Source organism: Schistocerca nitens, chromosome 1, assembly GCF_023898315.1.
Source record: "Schistocerca nitens isolate TAMUIC-IGC-003100 chromosome 1, iqSchNite1.1, whole genome shotgun sequence".
Lineage (NCBI taxonomy): Eukaryota > Metazoa > Arthropoda > Insecta > Orthoptera > Acrididae > Schistocerca > Schistocerca nitens.
In genome coordinates this window covers 792,139,305-792,158,716 of record NC_064614.1, presented here as the reverse complement: position 1 = coordinate 792,158,716, position 19,412 = coordinate 792,139,305, and the positions used below count along the sequence as shown (strand labels likewise).

Below are 19,412 nucleotides of genomic sequence, written 5' to 3'. Positions count from 1 at the left end.
AGTGCAGTCGTGTTTCCAATGGTGAAAACAAAAAAAGTGAAGTCAGTAAGTGGGCAACCCCAAGGCTATGATAGAGGCAGGAAATGTCTCACCCCTGAAGCAGTACAGGCAAGACCACCTGCTATTCAAAAGCGTTCAACCGCTAGAATGTAAACGTGTGAATTGTAAAAAGAGACTAACCAAACCTAAATAGTGATAAAAACAGAGTAAAAAGGAAAGAAAAGAGGATCTTGGCCAGGGAAGGGAGTCAGGAATTTCCAAATACAGCTTATAGAGGGGGACACCCCAACCCTCACCACCCTGCCCCTACTCCAGAGGAAGATTAAAAACCTTAGAACTGAAAATAAAAACCACTTTCACAGAGGAAACTTAGAACCAGTTCAATCATCCGGGAATCATCTGCCAATATTAAAGGTAAAGTGCGGGGAAGTCTATACTTAGTATGCAGAGTCAAAAGAAGGGGGCATTCCACCAAAATGTGGGGTAGTGACTGGAAGACTCCACAATCACAAAGTGGGGGTGGCTCATTACGCAAAAGAAAACCATGGTATGGCTGATGTGGAGACAACAGAGGGTGGTCGAGTGCTTTTGGGAGAGGCAGAAGGAAGAACGCCATGGGACAAGTGTCACCTTAATCACATGAAGTTTATTAGACAGGGAGGTAGCCTCCCAAGAGTTGGCCCATGATTGTGTGAAGTGGAATTTGATGTGAAGCCATAAATCCACCACAGGAGGGGTTACAGAGAGGGGGGGGGTAAGTGACTGCTCCCCCAGCCAGACGATCAGCAAGCTCATTACCTGGGATACCCATACGGCCAGAGACCCAAAGGAAGTCAATGGAACAAGCAGCATGGTGAAGATCAGTGAGACTGTCATGGATGGCTGAGACCAAGGGATGGCGGGAAAAACACCGGTCAATAGCTTTAAGGCCACTCATTGAGTCCGTACATAACAAAACGTGGTTGAGTTGGGGCTGTGTAATAAAGGGAAATTGCCATTAATTCCACAGTAAACACCGCACATGTAGTTGGCAGGAGATGATTTTCCATGCCAACAGAGGATGTGAAGGCCTATCCCACATGATCAGCAGATTTAGAGCCATTGGTGTAGAAAATGACAGCATCCCGAAACTCCCATAAAATTCGGTGGAAAAAACAATGGAACACCAAGGGGGGACCGGAATCTTTCGGACCTCGGTGGATGTCCATCCAAGGCCAAGGAACTAACCAAGGGAGGCGGGGGGAGGGTGGGGGGGAGGTATGTGGGAGACAGGACAAAGAAGGAAGCGGAAAGTCATGGTGAAGAGACGCAAGGCGGAGCCCAACCAGTAAACCTGCCCGAGATCGGGAATCAGGTGGGGGACGTCCTTGGTCTGGGACCAGGATACAATAGGAAGGATGATTGGGAGAGGAATGGACAGCAACTGCATAAGAAACCAGAAGCTGGAGCTGCCGAAGAGAAAGGAGGGGATCCCAGCTTCAACCAGGAGACTCTCAACAGGGCTAGTAGGGAAGGAACTGGTAGCCAAACGGATACCACAATGGTGGACCGGATGCAGGAGGCACAGTGTGGAAGGAGCAGCTGAACCATAAACTTGACAACCATAGTCCAAGCGAGACAGCACTAAAGCCCAATAAAGGCGGAAAAGCGTGGATTGGTCCGCACCCCAAGAGGTGTGGGCAAGTAAGCGAAGGACATTGAGTTTATGGAAACATCCTACCTTCAGAAGTCTGATATGAGGCAGCCAAGTGAGCTTGTTGTCGAAAAGAAGACCCAGGAAACAAAACTGAGGGACCACAGGTAATTGTTGTGGATTGAGGTAGAGCTCTGGATCGGGGTGGACCGTATTACGGTGACAGAAGTGGACCACCCACAATTTTAAAGGAGATAATTGAAACCCGTGTGAGAGGGCCCATGCAGAGGCATGCCATATAGCTCCTTGGAGCTGCTGCTCTGCAGAGGCCACCAAAGAGGAACTAACCCAAATGCAGAAATCATCCACATACAGAGCAGGGGTGACCAAAGGACCGACGGACGCCACTAGTCCATCTATAGAAGAACACTCAATACGGAACCCTGTGGGATGCCATTCTCCTGGCTCCATGGAGAACTAAAAACAGAACCAACCCAAAACCTGAACGACCGATGGGATAGGAACTGGTGGATAAAAATCGGGAGTGGGCCCCGAAGACCCCACTCATGAAATGTAAGAAAGATGTGATGGTGCCAAGCAGTGTCACAGGCCTTGCAAAGGTCGAAAAATACTGTAACCAAATGTTGGCGCTGGGAAAAAGCCTGCCGAACTGCGTATTCCAAGAGAAGTAAATGATCAATCGGAGACCATCCCTCTTGGAAGCCACAATGGTAAGGGGACAATAGATCCTGAGATTCAAGGACCCAATTGAGCTGACGGGCTACCATCCGTTCAAGTAACTTGCAAACAACATTTGTCAGACTAATTGGCTGATAGCTTTCGACAAACAGGGGGTTCTTACCAGGCTTAAGGACGGGAACCATGATGTTATCCCTCCATTGAGATGGGAAGTCACCCTGGAGCCAAATACGGTTGAACACCTGGAGAAGATGTTGTCGTTGTGAAGCACTGATATGTTGAAGCAATTGGTTATGAATGGAGTCTGGGCCAGGGGCGGTATCATGAGAAGAAGAAAGTGCAGAAAGAAGTTCCCATTCAGTAAAAGGTTCGTTGTAAGACTTTGACTGACAAGGGGTAAAACATAAGACGGAAGCTTCGGTCCGCTATTTCTGGTGAAGGAAAGCAGCCGGATAGGAGGTTGATGCTTGTGTTGTTGCAAAACGGGTCCCAACATGTTCCACAAGAACGAATGGGTCTGTGCAAAGGCCACCCAGGAGGGCAAGGCCCGAGGGGGGGGGGGGGGTCGGGGGGGGGCGGGAGGGGGGGGGGGCGTAGACTGCTGATAGCAACCTTGGAGAGAGTGAAGTGTAGCCCATACCCTTGACATAAGGACAGTAGAACCAAGGGAAGAAACAAAGCGTTCCCAACACACCCATTTGCTCCATTTGATTAAGTAATGGGCTTTGGCGCGATGGCGTTTAAAGGTAATAAGATAGACAGGAGTGGGTGCCTCTTAAGGTGTTGCAAAGCTCGACGGCGATCACGGATGGCAATAGCAATGGCTGGACTCCACCACGGGACATGCCGAAGGCGAAATGAACTGGATGAGCATGGGATAGCAAGGCCAGCGGCGCAAACAATCGCATCAGACACATCACGGAGGACGTCATCAATACAACCCGACAAAAAGGGAGAAAGAACAACCTGTGCAGTGTATAGAGAATAATTGGCACGTTGGAAAGACCAACAAGGTAACCTGTCCCTCGGGGAGTGGGAAGGGAGCGAGAGAATCAACAGGAAGTGGTCACTATTGCAAAGGTCATCATGTGGCGACCTGTGGAATGAAGGGAGGAGGGAGGGAGAAGAAAGAGAAAGATCAATGGCAGAAAAGGTACCATGACCAGCACTGAAATGAGTAGGGGAGCCATCATTAAGAAGGCACAAGTCATGGTCTGCAAGAAACTGGTGTATGAGAAGACCCTGACTAGACAGAAATGCTCTGCCCCACAAGGGATGATGAGCATTAAAATCCCCAAGGAGGAGGAAAGGAGGAGGAAGTTGCTGAAGAAGGGCAGTTAAGGCATCAGGCGTAAGAGTCCTGTCAGGAGGGAGATAAAGATTGCAAACCATGAGCTCAGAGTCCAGGTGGACCCTAACAGCAACCGCTTCCAATGTAGTTTGAAGAGGAATCCAAGTGCTAGCAGCGTTCGTACGGACCAACGTACAAATGCCACCAGAGGCCTGCAGGGGGGCGACCCAATTTCGACAGAAAGCATGGAACCCATGGAGTGTCGGTGAGTGATCATCAGTAAAATGAAATTCCTGTAGAATCACAGAAGCTGCAGAGTAAAACAAAATATGGGATTTCAACTCCAGAAGGTGACGATAATATCCATTACAATTCCATTGGATAACCACAGAACGATGATTCAAATGGGGGGATGAACAGGCTAAAGACAGTCATGCCGCCAGGTCGCCATCCGTCACCGACAAAGATGGGGCGACATCCATGAACAATAGGTCAGAGTCAGGTTGTGAAGGTGGGGACAGGACCTCTGGTGACACCAAAGGCTCCTTGTCCCAGGACTTATGTTTCTTCTTCTTTTCTGTTTGAGATCAAGGAGGACTGTGCGGCAAAAAGGAGCCAGCTGCAGCAAGATCTGGAACAGAAAGAGAACGGGCGACCTGGGGACCCACAGATCGTGGTTGTCGTGTGGCAGCAGACCTTCTTGGAAGGTGCCAGGAAGGGGGATCCCAGGAGGGGCGCCCCAGACTGGCAGACGCCAAAGAAGTGGGACACTTCTTCAGCTGGGGGGGGGGGGGGGGGGGATGGTGCCCGGAGGTGACGGTGTGGGAGCCGCAGGGGAGGGGGGAAGGAGAGGGGTTCGGGACTGGGGTAAGGAAGGGGGAGGAAGGGGTGAAGATGTAACTAAAGCATAGCTAGACGTCATGGACACAGGATGAAGACGTGCATACTTCTTACGAGACTCCGTGTAGGTTAGACGATCAAGGGACTTATACTCCTGTATCTTCTTTTCTTTCTTATAAATTGGGCAATCCGGTGAACGTGGAGAATGATTGCCATGACAATTGACACACACAGGAGGGGGAACACAGGAGCTCCCCTCATGGAGTGGATGTCCAGTTACCACAGAGAGGGGCATGCGAACAGCGGGAAAACATGTGGCCAAAACGCAAGCACTTAAAATATCTCATAGGTGGTGGGATGTGCGGCTTCACATCACATCTATAAACCATAATCTTGACCTTCTCAGGGAGGGTATCCTCTTCAAAGGCCAGGATAAAGGCACCAGTACCAATGCGATTATCCTTTGGACCCTTCTGAACATGCCGAAAAAACTGAACACCCCGCTGCCCGAGATTGTCCGTAAGTTCCTCATCAGTTTAAAGGATGAGGTCCCTGTGAAAAATTACACCTTGAACCATATTCAAAGACTGGTAGGGGGTAATGGACACAGGAATTGTGCCAAGATGGTAACAGGCACGAAGGGCCACAGACTGGGCAGCTGAAGCAGTTTTGATCAACAACGAACCGACCGCATCTTGCTCAGAGTGTCCACTTCACCAAACTTGTCTTCAATGTGTTCCACAAAAAATAAAGTTTTGTATTGTTGAAAGTATCCCCATCTGTCCTGGTGCAAACCAGATAGCGGAGGAAAGGTGTCGTCCCTCGCTGATGCCCCTGACCCTCCTCCCAGGGGGTAGCCATGGAAGGGAAGGCCGAAGGGGCAGAAAAAGCAGCACTAAAAGAATCATTTCCAAGCAAAGAGACAGCCATAAAAGAACAGCCAGATTTCTTGATCCATATGAATTTCATTTGCATAGTGTCTGCCCTGATAGCATCCACTCTGATCAGGGGCTCTTCCCACAGGTGCAACCCAGCTACAGCAAGAGCCACCTGCCACAGCGGCCATTGCCGGGATTTTCGATGCTCCAGGACGACAAGTAACCACTCCTAGGCTTACATGAGGAGGTCACAGCTCAGGTATCAGAAATGTGATCCTTGTGTTTTCAGGGGGCTGAACCAAAAGGGTACATATCGACCCCACCACACAGGCTGGCTACCATGTTGGCTATGCACCCTAGCATCAGACAACAAAGTGAAGGAAAAGGTGGAAGGAACTAGGAGGGCACATGTCGGAGACATTAGGTAAGGTGCTCTTCCCCAAATGGCTCACACTACAGATCAGAAATTTAGTAATGAAGGTCGAACTCCAGAGGGGGACCAGAGAATGCCAAAAGGATGAGGTAATTGCACAACAAAACCAAATTGCAAAGCCAACATAACCAGGAAGATAGTGGGGCCAACATAAACAAGCACACCAAGAGAGGGAGAGGAGAGGGTGAAGGGGAAGGAGCAAGGACAGGAAAGGAGGGGAAGGGAAAGGAAATGCTGTCCGGGAAAGAAGGGAGGCTGTAATACCTCAGGGGCCCATGCTCGCCACACACGTATACGTGAAAGGACCATGAGTCCCCTGGGGTGGGGGGGCATGAAAGGGATGCAGTGGTTGAGAAAGGAGTGAGAGAGTGTTGTAGCCTATCCCCAATGTGATTCAATCTGTATATTGAGCAAGCAGTAAAAGAAACAAAAGAAAAATTTGGAGCAAGAATTACAATCCATGGAGAAGAAATAAAAATAATGAGGTTTGCTGATGACTTAATTCCATCACAGGCAGCAAAGCGTTTCTGAAGAAGAGAAATTTGTTAACATCAAGTATAGATTTAAGTGTCAGGAAGTCTTTTCTGAAAGTACTTGTATGGAGTGTAGCCATGTACAGAAGTGAAACATGGTCAATAAATAGTTTAGGCAAGAAGAGAATAGAAGCTTTCAAAATGTGGTGCTACATATGAGTCCTGAAGATTAGACAGGTAGATCACATAACTAATAAGGAGGTACTGAACAGAACTGGGGAGAAGAGGAATTTGTGGCATAACTTGACTAGGAGAAGGAATTGGTTGGTAGGACACGTTCTGAGGCATCAAGGGATCACCAATTTAGATTTGGAGGGAAGCGTGGAGGGTAAAAACCGTAGAGGGAGACCAAGAAATGAATACACTGAGCAGGTTCAGAAGGGTGTAGGTTACAGTAAGTTACTTAGAGAAGAAGCAGCTTGCACAGGATAGAATAGTGTGGAGAACTGCATGAAACCAGTCTCAGGACTAAAGACCGCAACAACAATGACAAATGATTTGTCATTTTATATAAATTCTCACTCCATTCTGTACACCGATAAAACCAATTTTTCACTATCAGTGGAGACTTTCACACTCTTCGAGCTATGACTAAAGACACCCTATCAGAAGTATCAATCTGGTTTCATGCTAATGGATTCCTGCTCAATGAGAGTAAAACTTAACAAACTGTATTTAGTTTGAGTGATCTCGCAGTTGAAGATTGTTTCACCAGTGTAACTTTTTAGATATTATCACTGTTAGTAAATTGTCCTGCAATCCACAATATGAGTACGTTAGGGCAAGGTTTTCTACAGTTGTGTCCTTGTTAAAAAATTGTTTATCTTTGATTTACGTAAGATCAGCCTAGTTTGCTATTTTTCACAGCATTATATTGTATGGACTTTTACGTTCAGGATATTTGGTGCTTCAAAAGAAACTTATTAGGATTATTACAGACTTAGAAAAACTTGCCCACTGAAAACCATTGTTTACTGACCTAGAAATATTAATTGTAATAAACTTCTACATTTACAGCGTTCTCTTGCTTACAAAGAATAGCTTATCGGAACACCAACTTTAACAGGATTTGACCTTTCATGGCACAAGAACTAAAAGACATACTGACAGTCTTTACTGTAGATTATCTAAATCATTGAACAGCTATGGAGCGATGGGTATGAAAATGTGCAACAAACTGCCTAAAGAATGGGTAGAAGCTCCATTTGGCTTAATTACGCATAGTCTGTACAGTTAGTTATCCATTAATCCTCTTTACTCAGTTAATAAATTTAATGAAGCAAGATGCTTTGTTCAAATTTTTTAGGTCAAACATTGTACTTTATTGGCAATTTGTTGAAATTTATTGTAGTTTTTGTTTTTATGAACTAATCCGTTTTGTATACACAGTGTATATTTATATACACTTGTACCTTGACGTTGTCTATTGCTGTAACTGTTGAACGACAGTAATATCTAATTTAGTTATTTTTATTTTACACACAGGCCGTTTTGAGTCCAAAAGGGATACAACAATTTGTCTTTCGCACAATTTTAACATACATAAGATTTTGGTATTTGTGTCTATTTTTTTTTTTTTTTTTTTTTTTTCCGCGAGAGAAATATCTGTCACCACACTTGTGTTGTATATATTGTGATTGGGTTTTATTCTTCTCATGACGTACATCTGCAATCCATTTGGCTTACAACTTAATAACTGTATTTGCAAACAGAGGAAATATGCTGCGCAATAGCCAATAAACTAAACTGAAACACCGTATCAATATTTCAAAGCAAATGAACCGGTACAACTTCATACCGAACACGCCTTACCTGTTCTTGAAACGAACCATGCTTGTATGTATATATTGAGTATAGCGGCACACGTCAGTTTACAAACATTACAATCGATTTGAGATCTTGTCGTTATCGACAGTTACATAATCGAGAGAGAAATTAGTCGAGATATCCACTACATCGTCGTTATTTAAAGTTACGGAGCATACAGCTTGGGATTCATTTCGTTTCATAAAGAAAGTGTGGAGACTGAAATGCCTGGCGTGCTCCGCTGTTCTTGAAATCGAACTTGAGGGGAATTAAGAACAAAAGCTGGAATTATGAAGTTCTTCAAACGAGTACATTCTCTCTGTGGGCGCGAGATAATGATCGATACCTGTGTAATACCTGTCAAGCAGCTTGTGGCACCTGTTTCAATTAACCAGATGTTATGTAACGATGTTGTAGGGTTTTGTTTCCGAGCGCGTTTGTTTAACCGCAGTAAATAATCTATATTTATGTAGTAAAATGGCCGATCCTACAATTCAGACGCTATGTTGCCACCAACAGAATTCGACTGACAGATCAGTGGCTATTATGTATGAATTCAATACCAATACGTACAATTCAGTCTGTTTATTTTCTTCCTTAATTGGCATCTTTGGAGCAATATATCAGGTATAAACATTAACATTGCCGTCCTAACTGCCGTATGATATTTTCAAATGTTAAAACTGGCAGAAAACTGTACCTACTTATTGTTTATAACAGTGCCCTTGCAACAATGTCGCACTTCAAATGTGGCATAGGGCTACCTCTTTTTTTTTTTTTTTTTTTTTAATTGATCCTTTTGAACAGCTTCTGAAGTACTTCGCAATCATTGAAAGACAATCAAACGCAGTCCTCTCTCATTTCTAGCCGTGGCATCAAAAAGTTTTTAAAATCGTACATAGTTCTTTTCTGCCAATGTTTTACATATGTTGTAGTAAGATCTTTTTAAAACATTCTGTAATGTATTTTGTACGGTATATGCAAACTTGGCAAGTGTATTTTCAATCACCCACTCCATTTTCATCGATAGAACCCCTTGTTTATGATGCACCATACTTTAATATGCATCCTATGGAATTCATTTTATATATTAATATTTAGGAGTTATAAGAACTTAAAGTTAATATATCTGCTTTTGCACATGCAGAATTTTATTTTGCTGCATTAAGTGCCATTCCTTATTAAGTGCAGTTTGTGATTAAAATTGTGTATCAAGTGGCAGATAAGATTTACAATTAACACATGTGATTTTGGCACTTGTCTGTATCCAGCAGTACTGTTTTATACAATTTTCTCCAAAATACATATACCTATGAGCAGAAGTCATTGTCTATTTATGCTCAAAATTTTTTTGTGTACATATTTATGAAAATTTGAACTGGACAAGGCATTTTTCAGAGCTCCTCAAACAATTAAAGTCGGCTACTTTTGATTTCCATATAATTGCTAATCTTGGGCACAAATGAATTAACCTCCTGGCATAGTTTGCATATTTCACTCAGTAATGTCATACGAAATTAATTTTCTCTGACAACTCACCATTTAGATCAAAAGTATTAATTGCACAAAAGTGAGCTGTAAGTATAATATGCAATATTCACCCACGGAAATAATGAGGTATCCTTGTAGCATACCTCATGATTAATTGCGCTGTCACAATACATGTATTTGCTGATGGAATTATTCATAAATTATCCATCACAATTTGAGAACAGTGAGATCCATACCTACAGCACTAGAGGGGAAAAATTACCTTTACTGGCCATTATTAAAGCTGTCAGTGGCTCAGAAAGGAGTTCAATATGCAGCAACAAAAATCTCTGATTGTTTGCTCAATAAAGCAAAGTACCCGATAGCTATCAAAGCAAATTCTCAATCTAACCTAAAATCATTTCTGCTGGACATCTCCTCTTATTCCCTGGATGAATTTCTATTTAAAAACTGGTAACCCTTTAAAATACTGGGTTTTAAGTGTACTGGCACGTGTAGGACTAAAAAACAATGTTTTCATCAATATTTACATTAATGATGTACTAGAATACACATACTGTAAAGCGACTTGTTCCACATCATTTTGATAAAAGAATAGCAGGTAACTAACTAACCACTTTAAAAGTTACACAAAAATTCGTTTATGGATGGAATTGTTTTAGATGTTGTCTCATGATTATATGAAGATGCTGTGCTTGCTAGTGTAATAATCCAGAGAACATCTACCTCTGCCTAGCTGTTGACTTTTTCCATTGTTGCTAGTCTTCATTTGGTTTACTGAGTCATAAAAATTCATGTAGGACAAATTAGACTAAAAATAAATTAAAATAACTTTTTTCTTGTATCAGCACAATGAAAGTGACTTTTGGAGGAAAACAAATTTCACAGAGGTTCTTGTGCAGGTTATTAATATTCATACTCACTCACTCCATTATTTTCTTTTGGAAGTGACAATCCTGCACTGCTCTTGTCTGCTTCCAGTTCCTCCTGCCTCACGCTGCTTCCTTCAGTCTAGTGGTACCCATTGTTCCTCAATCCGAGGTCATCTCATTTTGCCATCTACTTCTTGGCTCTGCAGAGGGTCTTGAAGCTTCCCTCTCCCTGTCATATTTGTGCTACACTATTTTGCCAGGATCCATTCTGACAACACGGATCCATTCTGACAAAACGGCCTGCCAGTTGTAATGTCTTACATTGACAATGTACACTATCGAAGACTGATTGGCTATCTTAATTACATCTAAATCTACATAAATACTCTGCAACCCACCGTGCAGTGCATGGTGGAGGGTACCCTGTAGCACTATTAGTCATTTTCTTTCCTGTTCCATTAACAACTAGATCAAGGGGGAAAAAATACTGTCTGTATGCCTATGTATGAGCCCTAATTCTTGTATCTTCATGATCCTTATGCGCAATGTATGTTGGAGCCAGTAGAGTCGTTCTGCAGTCAGCTTCACATGCCAGTTCTCTAAATTTTCTCAATAGTGTTCCTCGAATAGAATGTCGCCTTCACTCCAGGGATCTCCGTTTGAGTTCCTAAAACATGTCCATAACAGTTGAATGTTTTTTGACCATACCAGTAACAAATCTGGCAGCCCACCTCTGAATTGCATCAGTGTCTTCCCTTAACGTGATGTGGTACAGTCCCAAACACTAGAGCACTACTCAAGAATAGATCCCACTATCATCCTATAGGCGGTCTACTGTACAGATGAAGCACAGTTTCCTAGAGTTCTCCCAACAAATTGAAGTCGACCATTCACCTTTCCTACCGCAGTCCTCACATCCTCATTCCACTTTGTATCACTTTGCGGTGTTACTCCCAGATATTTAAATGATGTGACTCCATCAAGCAGGACACTACAAATGCTGTATCCGAACATTATGTGTTGTTTTTTCTGCTCATCCAGATGAACTTACATTTTTCTACATTTAGAGGTAGCTGCTGTTCATCATATCAACTAGAAATTTTATCTACATCATTTTGTATCCTCCTATATTCACTCATCATCTACACGTCATAGTGTCATCAGCTTACAATCACAGATTGCTGCCCACCCTGTTTGCCAGCTCATTTGTGTGTACAAAGAATAATAGTGGGCTTGTCACACTTTCCTGGGGCATTCCTCATGATACACTTGTCTCTGACGAACACTCGCTGTTGAGGACAACATATTGGATTCTGTAACTTAAGGAGTCTTTGATTCAGTCACATATCTGTGAACCTATCCCATATGCTCATGCCTTCTTTAAAAGCCTGTAATGGGGCACCGTGCCAAATGCTTTCTGGAAAACTAAAAGCTAAACTCAGTCCGAACAGGTCTCGGATGACCCTAACGGTACTGACCGATCACCGTGTCATCCTCAGCCTGTAGGTGTCACTGGATGCAGATATGGAGGCTCATGTGGTCAGCGCATCGCCCTCCCGGCCGTTGTCAGTTCTCATGACCGGATTTCTGTAAATTTAGAAATGTCAAACTGGCTGATGCTCTTCACCCATAGTTCAAAGCATATCATGTGAGAAAAGCTCAAACTGAGTATCGCACAAGCGACTTTTCAAGGATTCTGCAGCTAACCAATGTTAGAGACATTGGTCTGTAATTTTGCAGGTCCATTCTTCTGTCCTTTGTGTGTACAGCTGTTACCTGCAGTTTTTCCAGTCACTTGGGACTTTGTGCTGGGCGAGAGATTTGTGATTGCTTGCAAGCTAATTAAGGGGCAAATGCTGTAGAGTGCTGTTTGAAAAACTAAGTCCGATCTGCAGACCCACCTTTCTGTTGCTTTCTCAAATGTTGACCCAAAAAATTTTCTGTGCCCTTAATTTTTTAAGACTGGGTGTTGTCTTTTGGTCACACTCCACATTTCTCCTCCATACAGCAGTACTGGCCAGATGATTTTGTTGTAGATTTCAGCTTGGTTTTGTGTTCAGCTTGATTTTCGTGTTCAGGAGTTTGATGGATAGAAGTTTTTGTTTGAAGGAAAAAGTAAACTTTGTTTGTGTTTCATAGCCTAATTTGGTATCTGACTTGTCTTCTATGGCAGTCATTTAAATTTACACCAAGGGATTTGAAGTTAGGAGTGTTCCTGAGAGTGTAGTTTTCTATGTGAAGTTCATCTTATTGTTCTGTAGTCACATTTTCCTTTTGTATGATCATGTATTCTATTTTTTCTTCATTAATTTTTAAAACTATTTTCATAGCAGTTTCATTTAGTTCCTTGAACAGCATTTCACTTCCACCGCTGTTATTTCCTACTAAAACAGTACCATCTGTATAAGCCAGCATATTTGGTTCGTTATCTGTGATGTTTCCATTTATTGTTCATTTGATTTCTGCTACTAATTTTCCCATGACGGGGTTGAAGATAAGTGGGGATAGCGTATCACCTTGCTTCAGTCCAATTTTTTTCTTACAACAGTCCGACAATGAGCTGCAGTATGTCACTCTGTTTACCATCTTCTCCATACACATTTTGACCAGACTGACAAGTTTCTTAGGGATTCCCATTTTGTCTTGATTTCCCACACTGTTTCTCCTTGCACTGAATCTTAAGCCTTCTGAAAGTCCATGAACAGACGATGAATGTTTTTATTACATTCCCATACTTTCTCATTGATGGTCTTTATGCAAAATATGATGGCTGTTGTTGATCAATTTTTGTGAAAATCATTCTAGTGGTCCCCTATTATGTCACTGGTGCAGGGCATGAGTCTTTCAGTATTGTATATGTCTAAACTATGCACGCTGTGACTAGTAGAGAAACGCTATAATTTCTACCATTTCATTTATCTCCTTTCCTATTGGTAGGGACAATGATTAATTTCTTCCATTCATCTGGTATTTTTCATGTCATCAAATTATAAGAATAAGATAAAAAAATTCACATGAAATTCCTGCCATATCTCCACATCTATATCTATGATCTGCAAACCCTGTGAGGTGCATGGCTGAGAGTACATCCCATTGTACCAGTTATTAGGGTTTCTTCCTGTTCTGTTCATGTATGGAGAGCAGGAAGAATGATTGAAAAAAATGTTCAAATGTGTGTGAAATCTTATCGGACTTAACTGCTAAGGTCATCAGTCCCTAAGCTTACACACTACTTAACCTAAATTATCCTAAGGACAAACACACACACCCATGCCTGAGGGAGGACTCGAACCTCCCCTGGGACCAGCCGCACAGTCCATGACTGCAGCGCCTTAGACCACTCGGCTAATCCCGCGCGGCAAGAATGATTGATTGAATGCCTCTGCATGTGTAGTAATTCTTCTAATCTTATCCTCATGATCGCTGTGGTGAGTTATATGTAGGGGGTTGTGATATATTCCTAGAGTAATCATTTAAAGCTGCTTTTTGAAACTTTGTTTATAGACTTTCTTGGCATAGCTTACGTCTGACTTCAAGAGTCTGCCATTTCAGTTCCTTCAGTATCTCTGTGAGACACTCCTATGGATTAAACGAAACTGTGACAATTCGTGCTGTTCTTCTTTGTATATGTGCAATACTCCCTGTTAGTCCTATCTGGCATGCGTCCCACACACTTGACCAGTACTCTACAACCGGTTGCACTAGTGATTTGTAAGCAGTATCTTTTGTAGACTGAGTGCACTTCCCCAGTATTCTACCAATAAACTCAAGTCTACCACTGCTTTACCCAAGACTGCATCTATGTGATCATCCCATTTCATATCCCTACAAAATACTACACCCAGGTATTTGTCTGAGTTGACTGATTTCAGCAGTGACTCATTGACATTATAGTCATAGGATATTGTGTTTTTTTTTTTTTTTGTGTGTGAAGTACACAATTGCACATTTCTGAACATTTAAAGCAAGTTGCCAATATTTGCACCACTTTGAAATCTTATCAAGATCTGACTGAATATTTATGCAGCTTCTTTCAGACAGTACTTCATTATAGATCACTGCATTATCTGCAAAAAGCCTGATTGTACTATTAATATTGCCTGCAAGATCATTAATATACAACATGAACAGCAAGGGTCCCAACACATTTCCCTGTGTTACTTCATCTGACAATGACTCTCCATCCAAAATAACATCCTGTGTCCTCTGCCAAAAAGTTCTCAGGCCAGTCACATATTTCACTTGATACCCCATTGCTTTTGATAATAAGCACAGGTGTGGTACTGAGTCAAATGCTTTTCAGAAATCAAGAAATACAGCATCTACCTCACTACTTTGATCCAAAGCTTTCAGTATGTCTTGTGAGAAAAGTACGAATTGGGTTTCACATGATTGATGTTTTTGAAATCCATGCTGGTTGGCATTGATGAGGTCATTCTATTCAAGATACATCATTATGTTTGAGATCAGAATATGTTCTAAAATTCTACAGCAGATCAATATAAAGGATATAGGACAGTAGTTTTGTGGATCACTTCTGCTACCCTTCGTGTACAGGGGTGTGACCTGTGCCTTTATCCATAAACTGGGCACAGTTTTTTTGTTTGAGGAATCTACAATAATTTATAGTGAGAAGAAGGCATAACTCAGCCACAAATTCACAGTAGAATCTGACAGGGATTTCAACAGGGCCTGGGGCTTTGTTCAGTTTTAATGATTTCAGCTATTCCTCAACAGCACTGGCACTAATACTTATTTAATTCATCTTTTCAGTTGTATGAGGATTAAATTGGGACAATTGTCCTGGGTTTTCCTGTGTAAAGAAACATTTGAAAACCGAGTTCAGTACTTCAGCTTTTGCTTTGTTACCCAATTTCAGTTCTTGTCTCATTTGTTAAGGATTGGACACTAACTTTGGTGCCATTAACAGCCTTTACATACGTCCAGAATCTGCTACAGCAGTCATTGAAGGCATCACATATTGCTCCCTTGATAGCCAAACTCAGCATCTCTCTCTATCTGTAGTCCTACACTTTGTTTTACTTCTATTGTGTAGTAATTTCTGTTTCCTTTGAAGTTTCTGTGCAGTAACTGTATACCATGGAGATTCCCCCCACTCCCCCTCCCCACCCTCCTCCCCCCCTATGAACTGTTCTGTTTGGTACATATCTATCCAGTGCATGGTCAAATATTCTTTTAAATGTGAGCCAGAGTAGTTCCTCCACATGCCCCTGACCTGTGCTGAAAGTTTCAAGTTCCTCATTGAGAAAAGACATTACTGACTTTTTTTATCTAGTTCACTGAACATATATATCTTTCTGATTGTTTTAGTTGCTAACACCAGTTTCGATGTGGACATCCTCAAAGAGGTCAGGTCTATTTGTTGCCATTAGATTCAATATATTGCCACCATGAATGGGATTCCTAACTATCTGTTCTAGGTAGTTTTCAGAGAAGGCATTTAGTAAAGTTTCACAGGATGTCTAATCACACCCACCGCTAACAAGATTGTAATTTTCCCGATTAATTGTTGGATGATTAAACTATCCACCAGTCGTTACAGTATGACTGGGAAATTTACATACAAGTGAACTGTTTTGGTTACATCAGGAAATGAGTCCATTGGAACATAGAAGGATCCTGTTATTATTTTTTCATTTCAGAAATTCCATTGGTATTATGTCAATTCCAGTCACTTCGTGATTCTTCAGTTTTTCCAAACTGCTAGTTACCTTTTCGTATGTTGGGTCATTTGCACGAAGGCAGTTTTCCTCCAGTTTGTTTCATTTTTGGACAGTTGAGTAAGTCTTCCTATGTCAGAAATACATTGTATGATCCACAAATAATGTTACCATTGATGTCCGTAAAGAGTTGCTGTCTGTGGTTGATTTACAGTGTTATATTCTTTGCAGGTGTTATTTTTCTTTCTGGTCATTATCATAGTATTTACACTGCACTCCTTTTTGTAAAGTCTTGCTTGTTCCCTCCTGTCTCTCCTTGTAACCCTGTTCAATTCCCCCCTCCCGCCATACCTTCCTGGCTGTGATATTAGCATTTACTATGATTTTGCATGGACCATTGAGCAATTTGTTCTTCATTCATTCCGTTGTTGGTAATGTATCCATTTATGTCTTTAGTTTTACTCTTGATTCTGACAAGTTTCACGATTGTCTAACAGTGGTTGAACTTCGTATTGTACTGTGTGTTCATGGTATTTTCTGTGATTTGTTTTCAATTTGACTACCATAGATGCAACCATCAAGCTGTGTTCTGAGCCTATGTCAGCTCTTCAACACATACAAATGTCACTGATGGCACTCGAGTGCCTGTTTGAGGTTAATATCTGGTCAGTTTGGTTTCCTGTCTTTGCATCTAAAAATACCATGTCTCTTTGTGTGGAAACCTTACTTCTAATATTCATGCTTTCTTATTCACAAAATAAGATCATTCTGAGTCCAGTTTCATTGCATTCCTCGTGGAGACTTTCATTTATAATGGTTGCAAACATTTCTCTTTTCCTACTTTGGCATTCAAGTCTCCCAGCCTTCTTTGTCATTTGTAGGTGCCTGAACATTGACACTACAAAAATTGAACCATCTACCTTTCACTCATACACAGCATATTCTCTCATTAACTGCCACACAGATGATGACTCTTTTGTGATGAGAAATGCTGTTCTAAATTCATGCTTTTCAATTTGTAATTTGCTGTTACACATATTGAACACAGTGTATTGCCCAAGGTTCTGTAAGTATTCTCCAAGAAATCTTGTTTGTTGGAGTGCAGCAATTTATGCATCATACTCCTCTAATTCATTTTGTAGTCTTTTTATACACCCATGTTTCCATAGATGCTTTGCATTCCATATACCAATTCGCAAGTCCATTTTTCATTTGGCATTATGTATTGAGGGTTCTTTCTTAAATTATTTTGAGGGGTGAGAGATTCAGAACAATTGTTTTTGCATAAAAGGGTTGTTGGTACTGAATACTTGCCCCAACCTGGATGACCAGGTGCTCTTATGTTGGCATTACCATACCTTTGCCAAGAAAAATATGGAAAAGGAGTAATTAAGGATAACAGAAGCCTCTTGAGTGACTTAGTTCACCATTTGAACCTAATTTGATTTTCCTGCTCTGAATCGTCCACCTTACCCTTCAGCTGACACTTTTTCTCTCTCATAATTCCTCCTAGCAGTCCATTGGTATGCTCCAACACACATACACTTGTTCTGCCCTAGCATGATCTTTCCCATCTTTTCCTGTCTCTTAACTGCATCTCCCACATCTTTTGCCTTCCATTTCCTTACCAACCAACCTGTAAGTATGTGTTTATATGTTACTAATGAAGAAGTACTTTGTTCAAAAGCTAAGTGATCTTTCCTTTTTCCTTTGTCTGCTGCTCATCACTTGTTTTAGTAGTTGAGTAGTCATCCATTCTGTTATGCATAAGTAGTGGGCTCACCGCTCTTTGGCGGGTTCGTGCTTGGCTACCACGGGGCCCCAGCCTTGGCAGCATCTTTTCCCTTCCATGCTGTATGTCTGTCCTCTTGCTGTTCTTTCTCCCCTCCCTTGGGGAACGTGTCTGGGCTGTTTTTCGGAATGTTCTCCGCATTTTCAGTGCCTCACATCGGAGCAGTCTCACCTCTCTTTTTTCGATCCTTTTTTCTTTCTTCGTACGCCTTGTCCTATCCTTCCTCTGCTTTGGCATTTGAGGTTCAGCTTTTTCTTCTTCTTTTCCCTGTGCACTCCTGAAGGTCAGCCCATGTGTCTGATGCATAACGGGTGACTGGGTAACGCGTAGTTCCTAGCCCCGTGTCGACAGTAGAGTTCACACGTACCCACTGGTACAGGCTAGGCCCAGGTAGGGTTGATTGCCATAGCTGCTGCCTTCCCAAATTGCCAATTGATACCTCTGTCAGGTGTTTGGGAGATGTGACATGAGGTGTGAACAGTCACCTAAAGCGGGTGCCCCCTCTTCTAAAGGGGCCCCCTGTTGGAAGGAGTGCACATTCGGAGATGCTGGTAATCATGGAGGATTTTCTCATAATGAGGCAATCATCTTCACAGTCGGGCTACGAAATGTAAACGGAATGAGGCTAATGATTCAAAGACTCCCAGCTGCACCATGTTTCCTCGTGGTTTACTGTACTGAAGGTGGTCAGTCTTTCGCAGTAGTAAATCCGTTTATTACACAGAAAGGTGTTGATGCAATTTACTGGCCCTGTGAACTCCTTCCCCTGTGGGTCCAGGATTTAGAATAGGCCCGAGGTATCCCTGCCTGTCGTAAGTGGCGACTAAAAGGGGTCCTCACACTTTTCAGTCCTGTAAGTTCAGGTCCCATTTTATGGTTTGACCTGCCACTTTCCAAATTCTGCAGAAGTGCAGGCCATACGGAGAAGGACACCTTATGTGATGCATGAGTTATCCATAGTGTGCTTAGATTCGATCTGGAACCTCTTGTCATGGCTTTGCATCTCCATCTGCAATTCAACTATTTGGGCAAGGACACTTCCCAGTGTATGTCATCTTCTTCCGTTGTCTCCTGTCTTTCGTTCCCATGACAGTATTGGATTTCTCTGCGCCTAATATCCAGCACGGTAGCCAGTCTGTTGTGGAGGGACCGTCATGTACCCATTTGGTGGTAGCCCCCTGACAACACAGGGATCGCACTGCCACTGCTGATGCCTGAGCTGTTAACTCCCCACGTATGCCAAGGAGTAGATGCCTGTCTTCCTGGGGCATCAGGACTCCCAGCAACAACCATCATGCCAGGTGGCCTTTGCTGTGGCTGGGTGGCACCCGTGGGGAGAGCCCCTAATCGGAGTGAGTGACATCAGGGCAGATGGTCCGCAATGAAGTGGACTAAGTCATCTCTTGCTGGTGACCGTATGACACCAGCAGTCTCTAAGAAGGGCAAGATCGAGCACAATGCTG

At 42.5% G+C, this 19,412-nt stretch overlaps 2 protein-coding genes across 2 annotated transcripts in view; one reads left to right on the top strand and one right to left on the bottom strand.

Moving 5' to 3' along the window:
• LOC126262310 (ribonuclease P/MRP protein subunit POP5) overlaps nucleotides 1–8,265 on the bottom strand; it is a 94,246-nt gene extending 85,981 nt beyond the window's left edge. The window contains exon 1 of the mRNA XM_049958858.1: nucleotides 8,120–8,265. Coding sequence (XP_049814815.1) covers nucleotides 8,120–8,139 — 20 coding nt within the window. The 5' untranslated portion in view covers nucleotides 8,140–8,265. The remainder of the gene's footprint in view (nucleotides 1–8,119) is intronic.
• A 25-nt stretch (nucleotides 8,266–8,290) lies between these two features.
• Nucleotides 8,291–19,412, top strand: part of LOC126262303 (G-protein coupled receptor 143-like) — a 167,667-nt gene continuing 156,545 nt past the window's right edge. The window contains exon 1 of the mRNA XM_049958844.1: nucleotides 8,291–8,740. Coding sequence (XP_049814801.1) covers nucleotides 8,591–8,740 — 150 coding nt within the window. The 5' untranslated portion in view covers nucleotides 8,291–8,590. The remainder of the gene's footprint in view (nucleotides 8,741–19,412) is intronic.